This window comes from Nerophis ophidion, linkage group LG20 (assembly GCF_033978795.1).
Source record: "Nerophis ophidion isolate RoL-2023_Sa linkage group LG20, RoL_Noph_v1.0, whole genome shotgun sequence".
In the NCBI taxonomy this organism is placed as follows: domain Eukaryota; kingdom Metazoa; phylum Chordata; class Actinopteri; order Syngnathiformes; family Syngnathidae; genus Nerophis; species Nerophis ophidion.
Window position 1 is genome coordinate 27,984,671 of NC_084630.1, and position 20,017 is coordinate 28,004,687.

At 39.1% G+C, this 20,017-nt stretch overlaps 1 protein-coding gene across 1 annotated transcript in view; it reads left to right on the forward strand.

The window, feature by feature from the left end:
- Positions 1 to 20,017, forward strand: part of syngr2b (synaptogyrin 2b) — a 37,007-nt gene that overhangs the window by 11,173 nt on the left and 5,817 nt on the right. The window contains exon 2 of the mRNA XM_061880897.1: positions 7,496 to 7,733. Coding sequence (XP_061736881.1) covers positions 7,496 to 7,733 — 238 coding nt within the window. The remainder of the gene's footprint in view (positions 1 to 7,495; positions 7,734 to 20,017) is intronic.

Below are 20,017 nucleotides of genomic sequence, written 5' to 3' on the forward strand. Positions count from 1 at the left end.
TTGAGTGTTTCAGAGTTGGACATGTGTTTTACTGAGGTGGCTAACTATGATGCGTGCAGTTTATCAAAGCAACAAACAAACAATCCGAAAATCCCCGTTACTGAGGAGGCTAACCATGATGCGTGCAGTTTATCAAAGCAACAATCAAACAATCGGAACATTCCCGTCGTATCAATTCCTAGATATGGTCGTAATTATACTGAATGCACTGGGCATAATAAACACAACATTATTAATATTGCTACTACGGATAATTTGATCAAAAATTCCCTAAAACAGCCCACTACCTATAATATAGGTTTTTTAAACATAAGATCATTGTCTCCCAAAACGTTGTTAGTTAATGATATCATCAGAGACAACAATCTTAACGTCATCGGTCTCAGTGAAACCTGGCTTAAACCAAACGACTTTTTTGCGCTAAATGAGGCATGTCCTCCTAACTTTACACATGCGCATATTGCCCGTCCGCTTAAAAGGGGTGGGGGGGTCGCACTAATATACAACGAAAACTTTAACCTTAGTCCTAACATAAATAATAAATATAAATCGTTTGAGGTGCTTACTATGAGGTCTGTCACACCGCTGCCTCTACACCTGGCTGTTATCTACCGCCCCCCAGGGCCCTGTTTGGACTTTATCAATGAATTCTCAGAGTTCGTTGCTGATCTAGTGACACACGCCGATAATATAATCATAATGGGGGACTTTAATATCCATATGAATACCCCATCGGACCCACCGTGCGTAGCGCTCCCGACTATAATTGATAGCTGTGGTCTCACACAAATAATAAATGAACCCACGCATCGCAACGGTAATACAATAGACCTAGTGCTTGTCAGGGGTATCACCGCTTCCAAAGTTACGATACTCCCGTATACTAAAGTATTGTCCGATCATTACCTTATAAAATTCGAGGTTCAGACGCATGTTCGTCAAACTAATAATAATAATAACTGCTATAGCAGCCGCAACATTAATACGGCCACAACGACAGCTCTTGCTGACCTACTGCCCTCGGTAATGGCACCATTCCCAAAGTATGTGGGCTCTATTGATAACCTCACTAACAACTTTAACGACGCCCTGCGCGAAACCATTGATAACATAGCACCGCTAAAGTTAAAAAAGGCTCCAAAAAAAGCGCACCCCGTGGTTTACAGAAGAAACTAGAGCTCAGAAATTATTATGCAGAAAGCTGGAACGCAAATGGCGCACGACTAAACTTGAGGTGCACCATCAAGCATTTAGTGATGGTTTAATAACTTATAAACGCATGCTTACCTTAGCTAAAGCTAATTATTACTCAAATCTCATCCACCGCAATAAAAACGATCCTAAATTTTTGTTTAGTACGGTAGCATCGCTAACCCAACAAGGGACTCCTTCCAGTAGCTCCACCAACTCAGCTGATGACTTTATGCAATTCTTTAGTAAGAAAATTGAAGTCATTAGAAAGGATATTAAAGACAATGCGTCCCAGCTACAACGGGGTTCTATTAACACTGACACGATTGTATATACGGCGGATACTTCCCTCCAAAATAGTTTCTCTCGTTTTGAGGAAATAACATTAGAGGAATTGTTACAACGTGTAAATGGAATAAAACAAACAACATGTTTACTTGACCCTCTTCCAGGGAAACTGATCAAGGAGCTCTTTGTATTATTAGGTCCATCAGTGCTAAATATTATAAACTTATCACTTTCCTCGGGCACTGTTCCCCTAGCATTCAAAAAAGCGGTTATTCATCCTCTTCTTAAAAGACCTAACCTCGATCCTGACCTCATGGTAAACTACCGACCGGTGTCTCACCTTCCCTTTATTTCAAAAATCCTCGAAAAAATTGTTGCGGAGCAGTTAAATGAACACTTAGCGTCTAACAATCTATGTGAAACCTTTCAATCCGGTTTCAGGGCAAATCACTCGACGGAGACAGCCCTCGCAAAAATGACTAATGATCTATTGCTAACGATGGATTCTGATGCGTCATCTATGTTGCTGCTCCTCGATCTTAGCGCTGCTTTCGATACCGTCGATCATAATATTTTATTAGAACGTATCAAAACATGAATTGGTATGTCAGACTTAGCCCTGTCTTGGTTTAACTCTTATCTTACTGATAGGATGCAGTGTGTCTCCCATAACAATGTGACCTCGGACTACGTTAAGGTAACGTGTGGAGTTCCCCAGGGTTCGGTCCTTGGCCCTGCACTCTTCAGCATCTACATGCTGCCGCTAGGTGACATCATACGCAAATACGGTGTTAGCTTTCACTGTTATGCTGATGACACCCAACTCTACATGCCCCTAAAGCTGACCAACACGCCGGATTGTAGTCAGCTGGAGGCGTGTCTTGAAATGAAACAATGGATGTCCGCTAACTTTTTGCAACTCAACGCCAAAAAAACGGAAATGCTGATTATCGGTCCTGCTAGACACCGAACTCTATTTAATAATACAACTCTAACATTTGACAACCAAACAATTAAACAAGGCGACACGGTAAAGAATCTGGGTATTATCTTCGACCCAACTCTCTCCTTTGAGGCACACATTAAAAGCGTTACTAAAACGGCCTTCTTTCATCTCCGTAATATCGCTAAAATTCGCTCCATTCTGTCCACTAAAGACGCTGAGATCATTATCCATGCGTTTGTTACGTCTCGCCTCGACTACTGTAACGTATTATTTTCGGGTCTCCCCATGTCTAGCATTAAAAGATTACAGTTGGTACAAAATGCGGCTGCTAGACTTTTGACAAGAACAAGAAAGTTTGATCACATTACGCCTGTACTGGCTCACCTGCACTGGCTTCCTGTGCACTTAAGATGTGACTTTAAGGTTTTACTACTTACGTATAAAATACTACACGGTCTAGCTCCATCCTATCTTGCCGATTGTATTGTACCATATGTCCCGGCAAGAAATCTGCGTTCAAAGGACTCCGGCTTGTTAGTGATTCCCAAAGCCCAAAAAAAGTCTGCGGGCTATAGAGCGTTTTCCGTTCGGGCTCCAGTACTCTGGAATGCCCTCCCGGTAACAGTTCGAGATGCCACCTCAGTAGAAGCATTTAAGTCTCACCTTAAAACTCATTTGTATACTGTAGCCTTTAAATAGACTCCCTTTTTAGACCAGTTGATCTGCTGTTTCTTTTCTTTTTCTTCTATGTCCCACTCTCCCCTGTGGAGGGGGTCCGGTCCGATCCGGTGGCCATGTACTGCTTGCCTGTGTATCGGCTGGGGACATCTCTGCGCTGCTGATCCGCCTCGACATCTCTGCGCTGCTGATCCGCCTCCGCTTGGGATGGTTTCCTGCTGGCTCCGCTGTGAACGGGACTCTCGCTGCTGAGTTGGACCCGCTTTGGACTGGACTCTCGCGACTATGTTGGATCCATTGTGGATTGAACTTTCACAGTATCATGTTAGACCCGCTCGACATCCATTGCTTTCCTCCTCTCTAAGGTTCTCATAATCATTATTGTCACAGACGTCCCACTGGATCATTATTGTCACCGATGTCCCACTGGGTGTGAGTTTTCCTTGCCCTTATGTGGGCCTACCGAGGATGTCGTGGTGGTTTGTGCAGCCCTTTGAGACACTAGTGATTTAGGGCTATATAAGTAAACATTGATTGATGATTGATTTAAAGTTTCTACGTACAAGAAAAATGTTTGTTTATGTTTGGAGAATTATTTTGAAAAAAAAGGTTTCACTAGGGTTGTATGGTATTGGTGTGGTACCTCGATGCTAATTAATCTTTTTCGGTACTATACTGCCTCTGAAAAGTACTGGTAAGCCACCCCCCACACCATCATCTACACCTGACATCCACTGTAATGATACCAAGTTCAGGAGCGTATCTAGTAGGGGTGTGGGAAAAAATCAATTCGAATACGAATAGAATCGAATATGTTGTGCGAGTCAGAATCTATTCTAATTTTTAAGAAATCTCTTTTTTTTTTTTTTAACAATCCAACAAACCACTACACAGCAATACCATAACAATGCAATCCAATTCCAAAACCAAACCTGACCCAGCAACACTCAGAACTGCGATAAACAGAGCAATTGAGAAGACACAAACACGACACAGAACAAACCAAAAGTAGTGAAACAAAAATGAATATCATCAACAACAGTATCAATATTAGTTATAATTTCAGCATGGCAGTGATTAAAAATCCCTCATTGACATTATCATTACACATTTATAAAAATAAAAAAAAAAGAACAATAGTGTCACAGTGGCTTACACTTTCATCGCATCTTATAAGCTTGACAACACACTGTGTCAAATTATTTCACGTGGATAAAATAAGTCCTATTTTTGGTTCGTTTAATAGTTAAAACAAATTTAATATTGCAATCAGTTGATAAAAAATTGTCCTTTACAATTATAAAAGCTATTTTTTTTTTTTTAAATCTACTACTCTGCTAGCATGTCAGCAGACTGGGGTAGATCCTGCTGAAATCCTATGTATTGAATGAATACAGAATCCTTTTGAATCGGAAAAATATCGTTTTTGAATCGAGAATCGAATCGAAACGAAAAAATCGATAAATTATCGAATCGTGATCCCAAGAATTGATATTTAATCGAATCGTGGGACACCCAAAGATTCGCAGTCCTAGTATCTAGTCGATACTACTATGATTACATCGATATTTTTTGGCATCACTACATCTTTCGTTTTTTTTTTTTAAATGTACTGTATATTATGTTTAGAAACTCAGAAAATATGTCCCTGCACACACGAGGGCTTTGAGTGTGATCAATGTATGATCCTGTAACGACTTGGTATCGGATTGATACCCAAATTTGTGATCTCATCCAAAACTAATGTAAAGCATCAAACAACAGAAGAACAAGTGATTATTAAATTTTAACAGAAGTGTATATAGAACATGTTAGAAGAGAAAGTAAGCAGATATTAACAGTAAATGAACAAATTGATTAATTATTCATTTTCTACCACTTGTCCTTAATGTTGATAAAATAATAGAATGATAAATGACACAATACGTTACCGCATATGTCAGCAGCTAAAATTGAGTCTCTGTTTGTTTACTTACAACAAAAAGACAAGTTGTCTTATATGTTCACTATTTTATTTAAGGACAAACTTGCAATAAGAAACTTATTTTAATGTACTCAAAGATTTTGTGTTAAAATACAGCCAACAATGCAATTTTTTGTGGTCCCATTTATTTAGAAAAGTACCGAAGAGTATCAACATAACTTTGGTACCGGTACCAAAATATTGGTATCATGGCAACACTAACCACTACACTAAAAAACTATTTGTTATGAAAAGAAATTAAACCTACATATTAATCTATAAATTGAAAAAATAACCGACATTAATCAATCAAAGAAATAACCGTTTAATTCATCCCTATTTGGAAATAGCAATGTGTTTGAGCTCAGCACGGTCTGACCGATTATAAGTCAGTTGAAGGTACTTCTTTCCTATGGAAGTATTATTGTTGCGAAAATGATTTGCAAACTTGTATCTCAATCTATGCATATGTAATCCAATTACCATGCAAATGTACTCATTTGTGTGTCTGTATATCAATCTGAATGTGTGCATTCAGATCCACGTGCGTGTTTTAGATCAGCATGTATGTGTTTTAAATTAAGGTCTGTCCCTAATCAGAAAGAACCCTTGATAGGCTGTTTAATCAAACGGGACTTTTGCGCCACTTCTGCCGTGTACGATTTGAGCAAGCGCATCCAGATTTGTGTTGTATGGGTGTTTTACAATCTGAGTGTGCCTACATTTAACCAACCGTGGTAGACACCACTTAATTTAAACCTATTAGAAACAACAAACAGCTGAGGTGTGTGATAGCGAGACGCCCAGATCCACCTTGCGTTGTTTGTTTTGTTTAAATCGCTTAGTGTCTTTCGTGGTAGGTTCAATGTAGGCACAGTAGTTTGATGACTTAGTCTGCGATTGGTTATCATTTGGTATTGCCAGCCTTTTGTGGTAAATGGTAGATGGTCTGTGTTTTTACTACTACTGCATGCAGAAAACGTGGACAACCTTTATCGTTTTGATAAGCGCTCACAAAACAGGGCTTAGAGACACTCTCTAGTCATTTGGCAAAACTTTACCTTCCTGGTGCAATAAGTAAACCAGTGAACGGTTGAATGAGAATACATTTTTAGGAGTAATAATGGTTAGTTAACTATCATGGAAACCTCATGTCAGACACATTTAAAACAAAAATCTCCAAAAGCCTCTCAATTATAAACAAAGCAAAACTATACCTCAATGGAAATGCACTGTAAATTATACTGCACCTTGGTACTCCCATACCTTACATATTGTGTTGAAGTATGGGGGAATACTTACCACAACACAATTCATCCTCTGATCATATTACAGAAAAAAGCAGTGTGGCTGTATATATATATATCTGGCTGTATATATATATATATATATATATATATATATATATATATATATTTATCTCCCTTACTCTCATTTTGTCGTGGTTTGCATTCCACATGTCCGGTAGCTTGTAAGGATCTTTTGTCTCCTCCTCCACACTAGTCCAACAGCCCCTCTCTGTCCTCCTCCCAGACCTTGTTATGAGCATTATTAGAGAGCTGGTGGTGTCTCTCGAGTCACAAGACTGGCAGCAAGTTTTCAAAACTAGGTCACAGGTTTTGGTGGATAACCAGCATAGACGGCGACTGACCACAAGATGGCCCTAAGCACTCCTAAGCGTTTATCAATGGTTGTGTTATTTCCTAACGATACTGTGTGTAGTCCAGTAAAAGGTCCCGTGCTAACAAATTTTAAATAGTCTATCCATCCATCCATCCATCCATTTTCTACCGCTTATTCCCTTTCGGGGTCGCGGGGGACGCTGGCGCCTATCTCAGCTACAATCGGGCGGAAGGCAGGGTACACCCTGGACAAGTCGCCACCTCATCGCAGGGCCAACACAGATAGACAGACAACATTCACACTCACATTCACACACTAAGGCCAATTTAGTGTTGCCAATCAACCTATCCCCAGGTGCATGTCTTTGGAAGTGGGAGGAAGCCGGAGTACCCGGAGGGAACCCACGCATTCACGGGGAGGACATGCAAACTCCACACAGAAAGATCCCGAGCCTGGATTTGAACACAGGACTGCAGGAACTTCGTATTGTGAGGCAGACGCACTAACCCCTCTGCCACCGTGAAGCCCCAACTATCGTATCAAAATAAAAACCCATGTGGACTATTTGCATTCATATTTGTGAATAGCCTAGCAAACATTTAGATGTCCCAGTTTCAGTGAATTCATTGTCATTTTTGTTTTGCTGTCAGCAGTATTACAAACAAAAGTGCTTAGTTTACTTCGCTCACAGCTGGTAATCCAATAATGACATTAAAGTAATCATTAGCTCAATATTAGAAGCGAGCAGCAACGTGAAAACTAAAACAAATGCTTATTTGCTAACTTATTTCCGTCTCTTCCTGCAGCTCTTTGCCATTGTGGTGTTTGCCTGCATAACCACAGAGGGCTATATCAACACTGCGTACAGCGCAGAAGCCAAGTGCATCTTCAACCAGAACGACTCTGCATGCCATTACGCCGTTGGCATTGGCGTCATTGCCTTCCTCGCCTGCGTGGGCTTCCTGGTTTTGGACGTTTACATGCCTTTCATGAGCAACGCACAGCACAGGAAATATGCTGTGATGGCAGACCTGGGATTCTCTGGTGAGGCTTAACATTTCATAAGAGTTTATTGATTAAATTATTTGTACGATTTTCAATTTGCAACTACCGATGTACTCTATAATTTCCAGATTATAGAGTACACCTAACCTGACTCTCGCCAGACCCTTGTAGTTTGCTGAGCTCCACACAAGGGTCTGGGCTCAAAGGCATTGCAAACTCCTTCAAGATAGCAAAAAATGATGAACCAATCAGGATCGCCGGGCGGGATTTCATAGATGTGATGTAGCGCCGAAGGGACTGTTTGATTCAAACAACAACATGGAGCGAGGAGTCGTGTGCTGACTTTGATTCTGCTATTGCAACCGTTTTGCGACATCGATCGAATATTAATTATTTAACAGATGAACAGAGAACTGTTTTGAAGGCATTTATTTGTGGCAAGGATGTTTTGACTCTTCTTCCAACCGGGTTTGGATTTCCCAGAGATTTCCTGGTGAGACTTACCATTTCATAAGAGCTTTATTAATGAAATTATTTGTACGATTTTCAATTTGACACTACCGTTGTACTCTATAATTTCCAGATTGTAGAGTACACCTAACCTGACTCTTGCCAGACCCTTGTAGTTTGCTGAGCTCCACACAAGGGTCTGGACTCGTAGCGCCGAAGGGACTGTTAGATTCAAACAACAATGGCGGTACGGCAGCTGACATTGATTCTGCTATTGCAACTGTTTTGCGACATCGATCGAATATTAATTATTCAAAAGATGAACAGAACGGCTTTGAAGGCATTTATTGGTGGCAAGAATGTTTTGGCTCTTCTTTCTCAGCGTTGCTCTCATCAGCGTCACGGGTTGATTTCGATGTGAGTGGTTGAAGTAGCATGTCATTCAAGGTAAGAGTACACCAGTATTTAAGCCACACTCACTAAATCTTAGAAGAAAAAAAACATATGTCCGTATAGCCGCACAGGACTGTAAGCCGCAGATATATACAAGGGGTGTAACGATTGATCGATATATTGATTTACTAAAGTTCAAGTATATCGATCTGTGCTTGGCAATTTGGCCTTCCGGAAGATAGGTATCGATCCAACATCAATTTACTACAAACAAATACTGTATTTTATGGACTTTAAGGTGCACTTAAAATCCTTTTTTTTTTCTCAAAACTCGACAGTGCGCCTTTTAACCCGGTGCGCCTAAGGTAACGAAAATGTTTGGTTGAGCTTACCCACCTCAAAGCTATTTTATTTGGTACATCGTGTAATAAGTGTGACCAGTAGCTGGAAGTCAAGTGTAGCTTGCACTATGATGGTTCTCAAGTAAACAACACTAACATTTTAAATGTTCCTTTGAAATTATAGAACATTACACACGACGCTCAAAAATCTATCAAAATGTTTTAGTACGACTTTGACGCATTAAACATACATTATTATTATGGTGTGTGTACAAAGTAAGACATGTTATCTGGTGTTTTTTTTCGCAATATTATGCAAAAGCAACTTTTCTTACCTTCTGGTACTTGCTGATCTGAATTTGAGATCTGCATAAATCCTCAAAAATTGCGTGCTTCCGCCTTTGTAGTCCGTAACGATGTCGTAGTCGATAAGCTTCTTCTTTTTTTCTATCTTCTTGTTATGGGACATTCATCCTCTGCTGTTGCCATTTCTTATATACAGTAGTGTAAAGTTCTTACTTATATCTGTCAGTAAACTCGCCATGAAAGCACTAAAACATACCTGTGTAGTAAGTTTACATTATTCACCCAAGGAACTTTAGTTATTAGAGACTTACGGTGGGACAGTTATTTGCGGGACACTTTCCGGTGTTGTTGTTTCCGGATGAGGAAATGTTGCTCCGTCATTGATTGAAGTAAAGTCTGCATGTCATTAAAACACTTAGCTCCATCTTTTGACACTTCTTTCACTCCCTTCCTTGCACGCTACACCGCTACAACAAATATGACAGGAAGAAGACGCTGCAGAAGGTGAGCCACGTAAATAAGACGGAAGCGACTGTCTGAAAGCGGTTTGAAGATGATCTGTAAAACATAATCTATGCAACATTTTGACCAAACAAACACCATTACATGTTATGTAGACCACAAGTAAGTGTTTTCAGTTCAGAAAAAAATTATATTATGACTCCTTTAATGCGCTCTATAATCCAGTGTGCCTTATATATGGAAAAAGATCGAAAATAGGCCATTCATCGGCAGGGCGCCTCCTATGGTCTGGAATATACGGTAAACAATGTTTCCAATTGTAATGAATAGAAACACAGTGATGGATCTGTGTTGTTTACAAGATGATGACATTGCACTGCAAACATATTGGACTTGTTTAAGACTTAAAAAGTGGTTGTTAATAAAAGACTTCCCTGTTGTTAGATGTTACGTAATGTTAACATCTTGTGTCAATACAAATTCTAATAAAAATGCATTTTTGGACATCTTTATTTAAACTAATTACATATACCGTATTTTTCAGACTATAAGTCGCAGTTTTTTTTCATAGTTTGGCCAGGGGTGCGACTTATACTCAGGAGCGACTTATGTGTGGAAATTATTAACACATTACCGTAAAATATCAAATAATATTATTTAGCTCATTCACGTAAGAGACTAGACGTATAAGATTTCATGGGATTTGGCGATTAGGAGTGACTGTTTGGTAAACGTATAGCATGTTCTATATGTTTATATGTTTATATGTTTCACGGTGGCAGAGGGGTTAGTGTTAGTGTGTCTGCCTCACAATACGAAGGTCCTGCAGTCCTGGGTTCAAATCCAGGCTCGGGATCTTTCTGTGTGGAGTTTGCATGTTCTCCCCGTGAATGCGTGGGTTCCCTCCGGGTACTCCGGCTTCCTCCCACTTCCAAAGACATGCACCTGGGGATAGGTTGATTGGCGACACTAAATTGGCCCTAGTGTGTGAATGTGAGTGTGAATGTTGTCTGTCTATCTGTGTTGGCCCTGCGATGAGGTGGCGACTTGTCCAGGGTGTACCCCGCCTTCCGCCCGATTGTAGCTGAGATAGGCGCCAGCGCCCCCCGCGACCCCGAAAGGGAATAAGCGGTAGAAAATGGATGGATGGATATATGTTTATAGTTATTTGAATGACTCTTACCATAATATGTTACGTTAACATATCAGGCACGTTCTTCGTTGGTTATTTATGCCTCATATAACGTCCACTTATCCAGCCTGTTGTTCACTATTCTTTATTTATTTTAAATTGCCTTTCAAATGTCTATTCTTAGTGTTGCGTTTTATCAAATAAATTTCCCCCAAAAATGCAACTTATACTCCAGTGCAACTTATATATGTTTTTTTGCTTCTTTATTATGCATTTTCGGCGGTACTCATAAATACCGGTATCAATAAGGGTATGGTATCGTTTCCTAAAAATTATAATGGCAACATTAAGATACGAAAGTTAAAGTTATTTGTCAAATGAATGAGATGCCCACAGAGACTACTGAAAAAGAGCAGCACCTATAAAACAAGAAAAGTAAGCAGTAAAATTTTTTGCACCTCTGGCATTTCTTATTTCAACTGTTGCTAGCACAAATGAATGTGATTTAGCATGGGTAAATTAGCATTACAATTGTCAATCTGTAAATTTGACTTTATTTTGAAAACTTAAACCAAATCTAATTTCTAAGCGCTATCTCTTCAGTCACCAATTGAATTCACTTCTCAAAATTCATCAGCAATTCTATATTATTTTCATACTGCAAAAATACAGTTTCATGATTTACATTTGCCACTCTTTGCTCATATATTACATACATACATACATACATACATACAATCATACTCATGCATACATATTGTTCTGGTTAGTGCTAATAGCCTCAGCTGTATTGCAAATAATCCTATTTTTATAGGACTGTCACGATACTCAGATTTTTAGCTCGATAACACACGGTACGATGACTATGTCAACATGTGTGTTAGCATTGTTCATGTCATCATTATCGCTTGCATGTTTTTCCCAAAGCAGATTTGTGGTTATGAAAACAAAGAAGGGTGAAAAAAGGGCAACAGGAAAAGCCAAGCACCTGCTACCATTTTCTTTTTAGGGTTTTCGGCCATTCTTTCAACCCTCTTTCCACGACAAACAAAATGCACCGATTTTCACAAATAGAGGAAATTGTTGTCAAACTGTCATAGGTTTAAAGAAAATATGTTTTTATTGCCCATTCTTTATGTCTCTGGCCAAAGTCCAAAGTAAATGTGCAAGCAATGGTTAGTTTCTGTTAAGTCAATAACAGCTCACTGCAGCCTAACAAACATGGACTCCAACAGGTACAACTGTTTTAATATTGTAATGTAGCATTTGATCTGGGGTTGGCAACCCAAAATGTTGAAAGAGCCATATTGGACCACAAATACAAAAAAGTAATCGGTCTGGAGCCGCAAAAAAATTAAGTCTTATAAGTGTTATAATGAAGACAACCAATGATGTAAGTGGCTAATTAGCTATATTAGCCTCCTATCAAAATGACTGTGTCGCAGGCTGATGCAAATCTTCGTTGACACAAATGTTGAAATGTAATATTTATTCTACACATTTTTACAATATTAGAAAACATTAGTAACACTTCTCAGAGGGTGAGATAACTCCTGGAAATTATTGTTGTAGAATGGCCATTGGTATTGATGTGTGTGTCCAAGTTAAAGGAAAAGGCAAGCTGTCTTCTAATTGATTTAATACAATCTTTGCAAGCTGGATAATGTTTGCTGTGGTCTGGAACAACATGGCGCACAAACAGCTATCAAAAATGCAGCCAATATTACATACAGATAATGTGTCATGAGACATGCAAATATAAATTAAATACAAAGACGACATAAGTAAAGGAAATTAAATTAGCTCAAATATACCTACAAATGAGGTATGATGATGCAATATGTACATATAGCTAGCCTAAATAGCATGTTAGCAGCGATTAGCTTGCAGTCGTGCAGTGACCAAATATGCCTGATTAGCACTCCAACAAGTCAAAATTAACAACAAACCTCACCTTTTGTGCGTTCACGCACAGCATAAAATGTTTGTTGGACAAACTGTCCATCTTTAACTGCCCGAAGACTTTCTCAATGGTAGTGGAATGACATCCAGAAAGATTTGAGGCTACCATAATTGATCACTTTGGCGGGAGTTAAAATCCATTTTAAAAGATCGAGAAACCAATTCTCTTAGGAAATGTACTTGCTTTTAAATTGCATTATTATTTAATCCTTATTTTGGACCTGTTGTGGTATGACTGCTGTAGTTCTGTTGTATTGTGTTGTTGTAATTATTATTTTTGTTTGTGCCGCCCTCTTTGTCAGGTTGCTCTTGAAAAATATATTTTAATCTCAATGAGTCTTTACCTGGTTAAATAAAGGAAATTGAATTGAAAAAAATTAGACAAAGGAGGGGCATAAAACACGTATTTCTGTTGCAGTGTCGGAGAAAGTTATACATGTAAACAAACAAACACATCACAGTCCACACAACGGTGAGTTTGAGGGCTGCTGAAATTAGTAGGACAAAACAGTAATGATAAGTGTCACCAGAAGATGGCAGTCAAACATAAAAGATAAGTGGACATTGCACTATGATGGGTCTCAAGTAAACAACACCAACAATTTAAATGTTCCTTTGAAAATAGAACATTACACACGGCGCTCAAAAATCTATCAAAATGTTTTAGTACCCGGGTGACGGGTGCAAATGACTTACTCATCACTTACTGTAAATAAACGTTCCATGTTTTAGCAGTAACTTTGTGGTCAGAGGTATTTTTGTATTCACATAGGTTATCAGTAATTACATAGCGGCCAAAATGATCACGTTTTCTCTGTCGGGGGGCAGGGCTCTCCCTTAGAAATGCCATAAATACCTCCCCAAGGCTCCTCGCAATGTGGAGAAGCAGTGGCTTTTACTCTTAATTCCTCCCGAATTACATAGCTTCCCACAGTCTCCCTATCTCTAAAGGAGAGCTCCACCCCTCGGCCGAGGAAAGGCAATCGTAACGGCCTCTGTCAGTGCAAAACATTAACTTTCATTTACAGCAGGTGATAAAAAAGTCCTATTGTTCTTTGGCAAGGCAACAGGAGTGTGAGTGGCTGCAGGGCGCCAACTAGTGGTGACTATAGGGAAAGGTAAGGGGAAGTTACAGACAAATCCTTTTACACGTTCGAATTGCTGAATAGTGTACAGACATACAAGTCATACACGGCAGAAGTGTTGCAAAGTCACGTGTAAAAAGACAACCGATGGAGGGTTCCTGCTTCACACACATGTAAATATACACACACACACACGCATGCCGATGGAAATGCAGACAGATATTTTTTTTACACACAGACAAATCATAACACGGACAGACAACTTAAAACACACACTCAGATCTGATTACACACACACATTAGTGCACACACAAGTGAACTGGGATACACACGCACAGATACATGTTTGCAAATAATTTGACAATTATACTTTCATATGTATGACTGTATCAAAACTAAACCAAAATACAAAACACAAAAAAATTGAAACACAGCATTCGCAGCTTCAAATAGAGCTCAAAAGTGTAAAATGTAATGCATTCTTGCTTGACTTAGAATACCGTAATTTCCGGACTCTAAGGCGCACTTAAAATCCTTTTTTTCCCCTCAAAACTCGACAATGCGCCTTATAACCCGGTCCGCCTAAAGTACGGAATGATTCTGGTTTTGTTTACCTACCTGGAAGCAATTTTATTTGGTACATGGTGTAATGATAAGTGTGACCAGTAGAAGGTAGTCAATCATAAGAGATACGTGTAGACTGCACCATGATGGCAATATGACTCAAGTAAACAACACCAACATTTTATATGTTCCATTGAATATACAGAATATTACATACAGTGCTCAAAAATCTATCAAAATGTTTTAGTAAGACTTTGGTAAGCTATAAAGCCGCGCCGCTTGATGGATTGTCGGCGCATTAAACATACGAGTATGTTTACCATGAATTGATTAACGTGGACCCCGACTTAAACAAGTTTAAAAACTTATTCGGGTGTTACCATTTAGTGGTCAATTGTACGGAATATGTACTGAACTTTGCAATTTACCAATAAACGTTTCAATCAATCAAAAGTATTATAATGGTGTGTATAAAGTAAGACATATTATCTGGTGTTTTGTTCCACAATATTATGCAAAAGCAACTTTTCTTACCTTTTGGTACCTGCTGATCTTTATTTGGGATCTGCATAACTCCGGAAAAATTGCACGCGTCCACCTTTGTAGTCTGTGCGACACCGTAGTCGATAAACTTCTTCTTTTCCCCTATCATTTTGTTATGGGACATTCATCCTCCGCTGTTGGCATTTCTAATATAATGTAGTGTAAAGTTCTTACTTATATCTGTCAGTAAACTCGCCATGAAAGCACTAAAACATACTGATGTCGTAAGTTTATATAATTCACCCAAGGAACTTTAGTTATCACAGAGTTTCGGTCGGACCGTTTTTCACGGGACACATTCCCGGTGTTGTTGTTTCCGGATGAGGAGATGCTGCAACGTTATTGATTGAAGTAAAGTCTGAATGTCATTAAAACAGTTATCTCCATCTTTTGACACTTCTTCCACTCCCGTCCTTGCACGCTACAACTCTACAACAAAGATGACTGAGAATAAGACCGCCCACAAAACGGCGCATTCTGAAGCCACTGTCGGAAAGCAGCTTTAAGATGATCTGAACCACCATTACATGTTATGTAGACCAGAAGGAAGTGTTTTCAATTTAGAAAAAAAATAATAATAATAATATGACTCCTTTAATTTGCCCTATAACCCGGTGCGCCTTATATATGAAAGAAGATCGAAAATAGACCAATTATCGGCAGTGTGCCTTATAACCCGGTGCGCCCTATGGTCCGGAAAATGCAGTAGCTTATTTACACGGTTATGTGCAACACTCTGTCCTAAGGTTGTTTTTTTCTTTTAACAAATTCAAAACATGGCACGAACGTGAGACATAATTACCTGCCACAACCGTTGTCATGATCGATTCAGGGGAAAACTATTTACGGAGATTTGTCTGATTTCCAGCGTAGAAGCAAAGCCAGGAAAGTCGGGTTAGTGAGCTAATAAATAGACGATGAATAGTTTGGAAAGCAACCATGAGACGATCAAATCTTACATTTAACGCCATCATCTGGTACATATTGGTGTAGTTATGGCATTTTCACACTGGTAAGTTTGAATCAAAGCGTCTTTTATTCTGTTGCACACAAAGCATTTAGCAGCATGTTTGCATTCACTAAGCTAAGCGAGCTACGGGTTACAAACAACGGACAGTATTTGGTAAAAAAGCAATGCCCCTATTCATAGATCAATATCTGAGAATACTTTAAATATTTCCCAAATTAATGCACTGTGTATTTCAGAAGAGAAATATATCTAGTTTGAAACAAATTTCTCAAGGAGACACCACACAGTGACATGTCCTGTTGACTTACCCCTAAAAGACGACAGTATTCTCTTTCTGATGTAAAATTCCCAGGTCTTTCACACGCCCAAAGTTGATTTGTCCATAAGCCTTTCCCAACTTTGCATTCCCAGATGTTTGACCCATATAAAAACTGACTGTTGAGGACGAGATACAGGACACATTCGGCAGTTTGCCGAAATGTCGTCAATTGGACGTGCTTATATCGATCAATTCCACCAGTTGTATTTATTTTTAAGATGGCAAGCCTTTAGAAAAGGGTCCAGTTGGATTATGTGTTTAATCCAGTTTAACACAGCTTGCAATTTAAAGCATAACAAGAAGCTGAGTGATAGCTCAAAATATCTAAAGTACGGTATCTCAAATTAGGTTCTATGTATTCCTTGCTTAGGCATCATCATGTTTTAAATGTACACAAACATTAGCGTCTCAACACAATATGATTATACCGAATGTTTTACCTTTTTCTATGTCCCGCTTCTCTACTTTTCCCCTTCATATGCAGAGTTGCGTAAAACAGACCTCTCACTATTTCCCTTGCCGTAAGGTATTATTCATTGTTGTAAAGCAGCAGATGATGTTGACGAGAAAGCAGAACGATGGACGGGACCATGACACTGATTCTCTTTAAATTAATCAGCTGGACATGATTGCATCAACAGGGAGGAACAAAGAAGTAGTCAGTAGTTGAACTGCTCCTCCGCTGTTCTATAAAATGTTTTTAAAAGGATGTAAATGTATTCAACTATGTCCAAAAGGAGAACTAGACATATAATGTCTTAATGTTTGTTTTACAATATTATCTAAACTAAACGGCACATTTAAAATCCCTTTTTTTTCCCCTCAAAACTCGACAGTGTGCCTTACAACCCTAATATAAGGAATACGTTTGGTTTAGCTTACCCACATCGAATACATTTTATTTGTTACATGGTGTAGTGATAAGTGTGACTAGTAGATGGCAGTCAAACATAAGAGATAAGTGTAGGTTTCACCTTTTGATGTGCTTTTACATAGGAGTTTTATTATGGTGTGTGTATAAGGTAAGACAAATTTGTCGGTTTTTTTCACAATATTATGCAAAAGCAACTTTTCTCCTCTAATACCTGCTGATCTGCATTTGGGATCTGCATAAAGCCTGAAAAATTGTGTGCATCGCCTTTGTAGTCCGTGGCGACACAGTAGTCGATAAACTTCTTATTTTCCTCTATCTTCTTGTTATCGGACATTCATCCTCCGCTGTTGCCATTTCTAATATAAAGTAGAGTTAAGTTCTTATTTATACCTGTCAGTAAACTCGCCGTGAAAGCGCTAAAACATACCGGTGTAGTGAGTTTATATTATTCACCCAAGGAACATTAAAGTTGTTAGAGACTTACGGTCGGACAGTTTTTCACGGGACACATTTCTGGTGTTGTTGTTTCCAGATGAGGAGATGCTGCTCCGTTATTGATTGAAGTAATGTCTGAATGTCAGTAAAACAGTTAGCTCCATCTTTTGACACTTCTTCCAAACCCGTCCTTGCACGCTACACCCCAACAACAAAGGACGGGGAGAAGATGCTGCCGAACGTGAGCCACGTAAATAAGATCGCCCACAAAACGACGCAGAAAGCGGTTTCAAGATAATCTGAAAAACATAATCCATGCAACATTTTGACCAAAGATCCACCAATACATGTTATGTAGACCAAAAGGAAGTGTTTTACATTTAGAAAAAATATTATTATGACTCATTTAACCCCTATAATCTTGTGGGTCTTCCATCCTTATATATGAAAAATGATCAAAAATAGACCATTCGTCGTCAGTGTGCCTTATAATCCATCCATTTTCTACCGCTTATTCCCTTTCGGGGTCGCGGGGGGCGCTGGGTGTACCCCGCCTTCCGCCCGATTGTAGCTGAGATAGGCGCCAGCGCCTTATAATCAAATCTGGAAAATACGGTTGGTTATGAATTTCACGACGTGGAAACTGGCGTCTTGTGACACCACTTGCCATAAAAAGAACTATAAAAGTGAGACTAGCCACATCTCAGACACTTCAGAGATGATTTGAGAATCAACGGAGGATGAAATAATCATAAGTGAAATGATTGGACACAAATGATGGACGCAAATAGAATGACAGAGTTCACGGGTCATACAAATTGTAGTCTGAGTACGGTTAATTTTATAAACTAAATGAATAATGGTCAAAAAATACTGGAAAATTAAAATGAATTAAAATTAAACAGTGCAAAATTTGAATGAGATTATGTACAAAATATTTTGGAGTTATGAACTTAATGCTAATAAAAATCCAAACAAAAGTGCAACATTACGAACATAAGATTTAACAGTGCAATAGTATAATAGAGTAACTATGTACTGAACAAAAGGTTGTGCATCTCCAGCTCGGTCTCGTGAGTCAATGATGCCCATAGGCTCGTTCCGAACTGTTGTTAAACTTGCAGGTTTCAAGTAGGGCTGGACGATATGCCCTTTTATTAATATCTCGATATTTTTAGGCCACGTCACAATACACTACATATATCTCGATATGTTGCCTTAGCCTTGAATGAACACTTGATGCATATAATCACAGCAGTATGATGATTCTATGTTTCTACATTAAAACATTCTTGTTCATACTGCATTAATATATGCTTATTTTAAACTTTGATGCAGAGAGGGAAATCACAACTAAGTCAATTTACCAAAACTGTATTTATTAAACAGTTATTAAGCAGTGGCACAAACATTCATGTCATTTCCAAAACAGAAAGTGCAAGATTGTCAGAGACATTTTAAAACAAGCTATTAGTGCACTTTTGTGAAAGATGTCACCAAGATGACATCAAAACATTAAATTTAGTGCACTTTTTGTACAGAACGCCATTACAATAGTTAAAAACAAATAAAGTGCACCTTTTTGCATAACTTCCATTTTCTACCGCATATTCCCTTTTGAGGTCGCGGGGGGCGCTGGGGCCTATCTCAGCTACAATCGGGCGGAAGGCGGGGTACAACCTGGACAAGTCGCCACCTCATCGCAGGGCCAACACAGATAGACAGACAACACTCACATTCACACACTAGGGCCAATTAAGTGTTGCCAATCAACCTATCCCCTGGTGCATGTCACACAAGATATTTCAATAACTGTCAAATAAAAATGAGCTGCATAATAGGTTCCTGGGGACGTTATCTCCTTCTGTTGTTGACTTTTTTTTTTCATACGGTATTGATCTTGAATTAGTTGCTAACGGATTTTCTTGTTGTGGCACCGGCCGGAGATGTTGACATGCAGAGTTTCAAGCACTCCTCATTCTCTAGCGGGTGACTTTTCAAATGATGTTACATTAGCAATGGTGCTACTTTTTGTAGCAACGCTTTTGCCGCATAAATGTTGAAGATTTTCCCGCTGGAAGCCAAATCACTGCCGGACGATGGACCCCCTGCTGTTTTTCTTGGGAAGTAATTCGTCCTTCATTTGTTACCAGATTCGCAATTTCTTTCTCTCGTGTTAACACCCGCACCTCACCGTTAGCATCACAGCCAACTTTACCGTGTCGCTGCCTCTCTGCTCCGCGGGAGCGTGTGACGTTGCACATGTGACGTTTGTAAGAAGGTGCGCTTGGTTTACGTCTCTAAGGAGTAGGGACAAGAAAGAGTGGGAAACACATGCAGTGTAATACCCCCAGCTAAAAGTAACTGCGTGAGAATGTACGTATAGTATAATATCACGATATAGTCATTTTCTATATCGCACAGAGACAAACCCGCGATACATCGAGTACATCGATATATCGCCCAGCATTAGTTTCAAGTATGAAT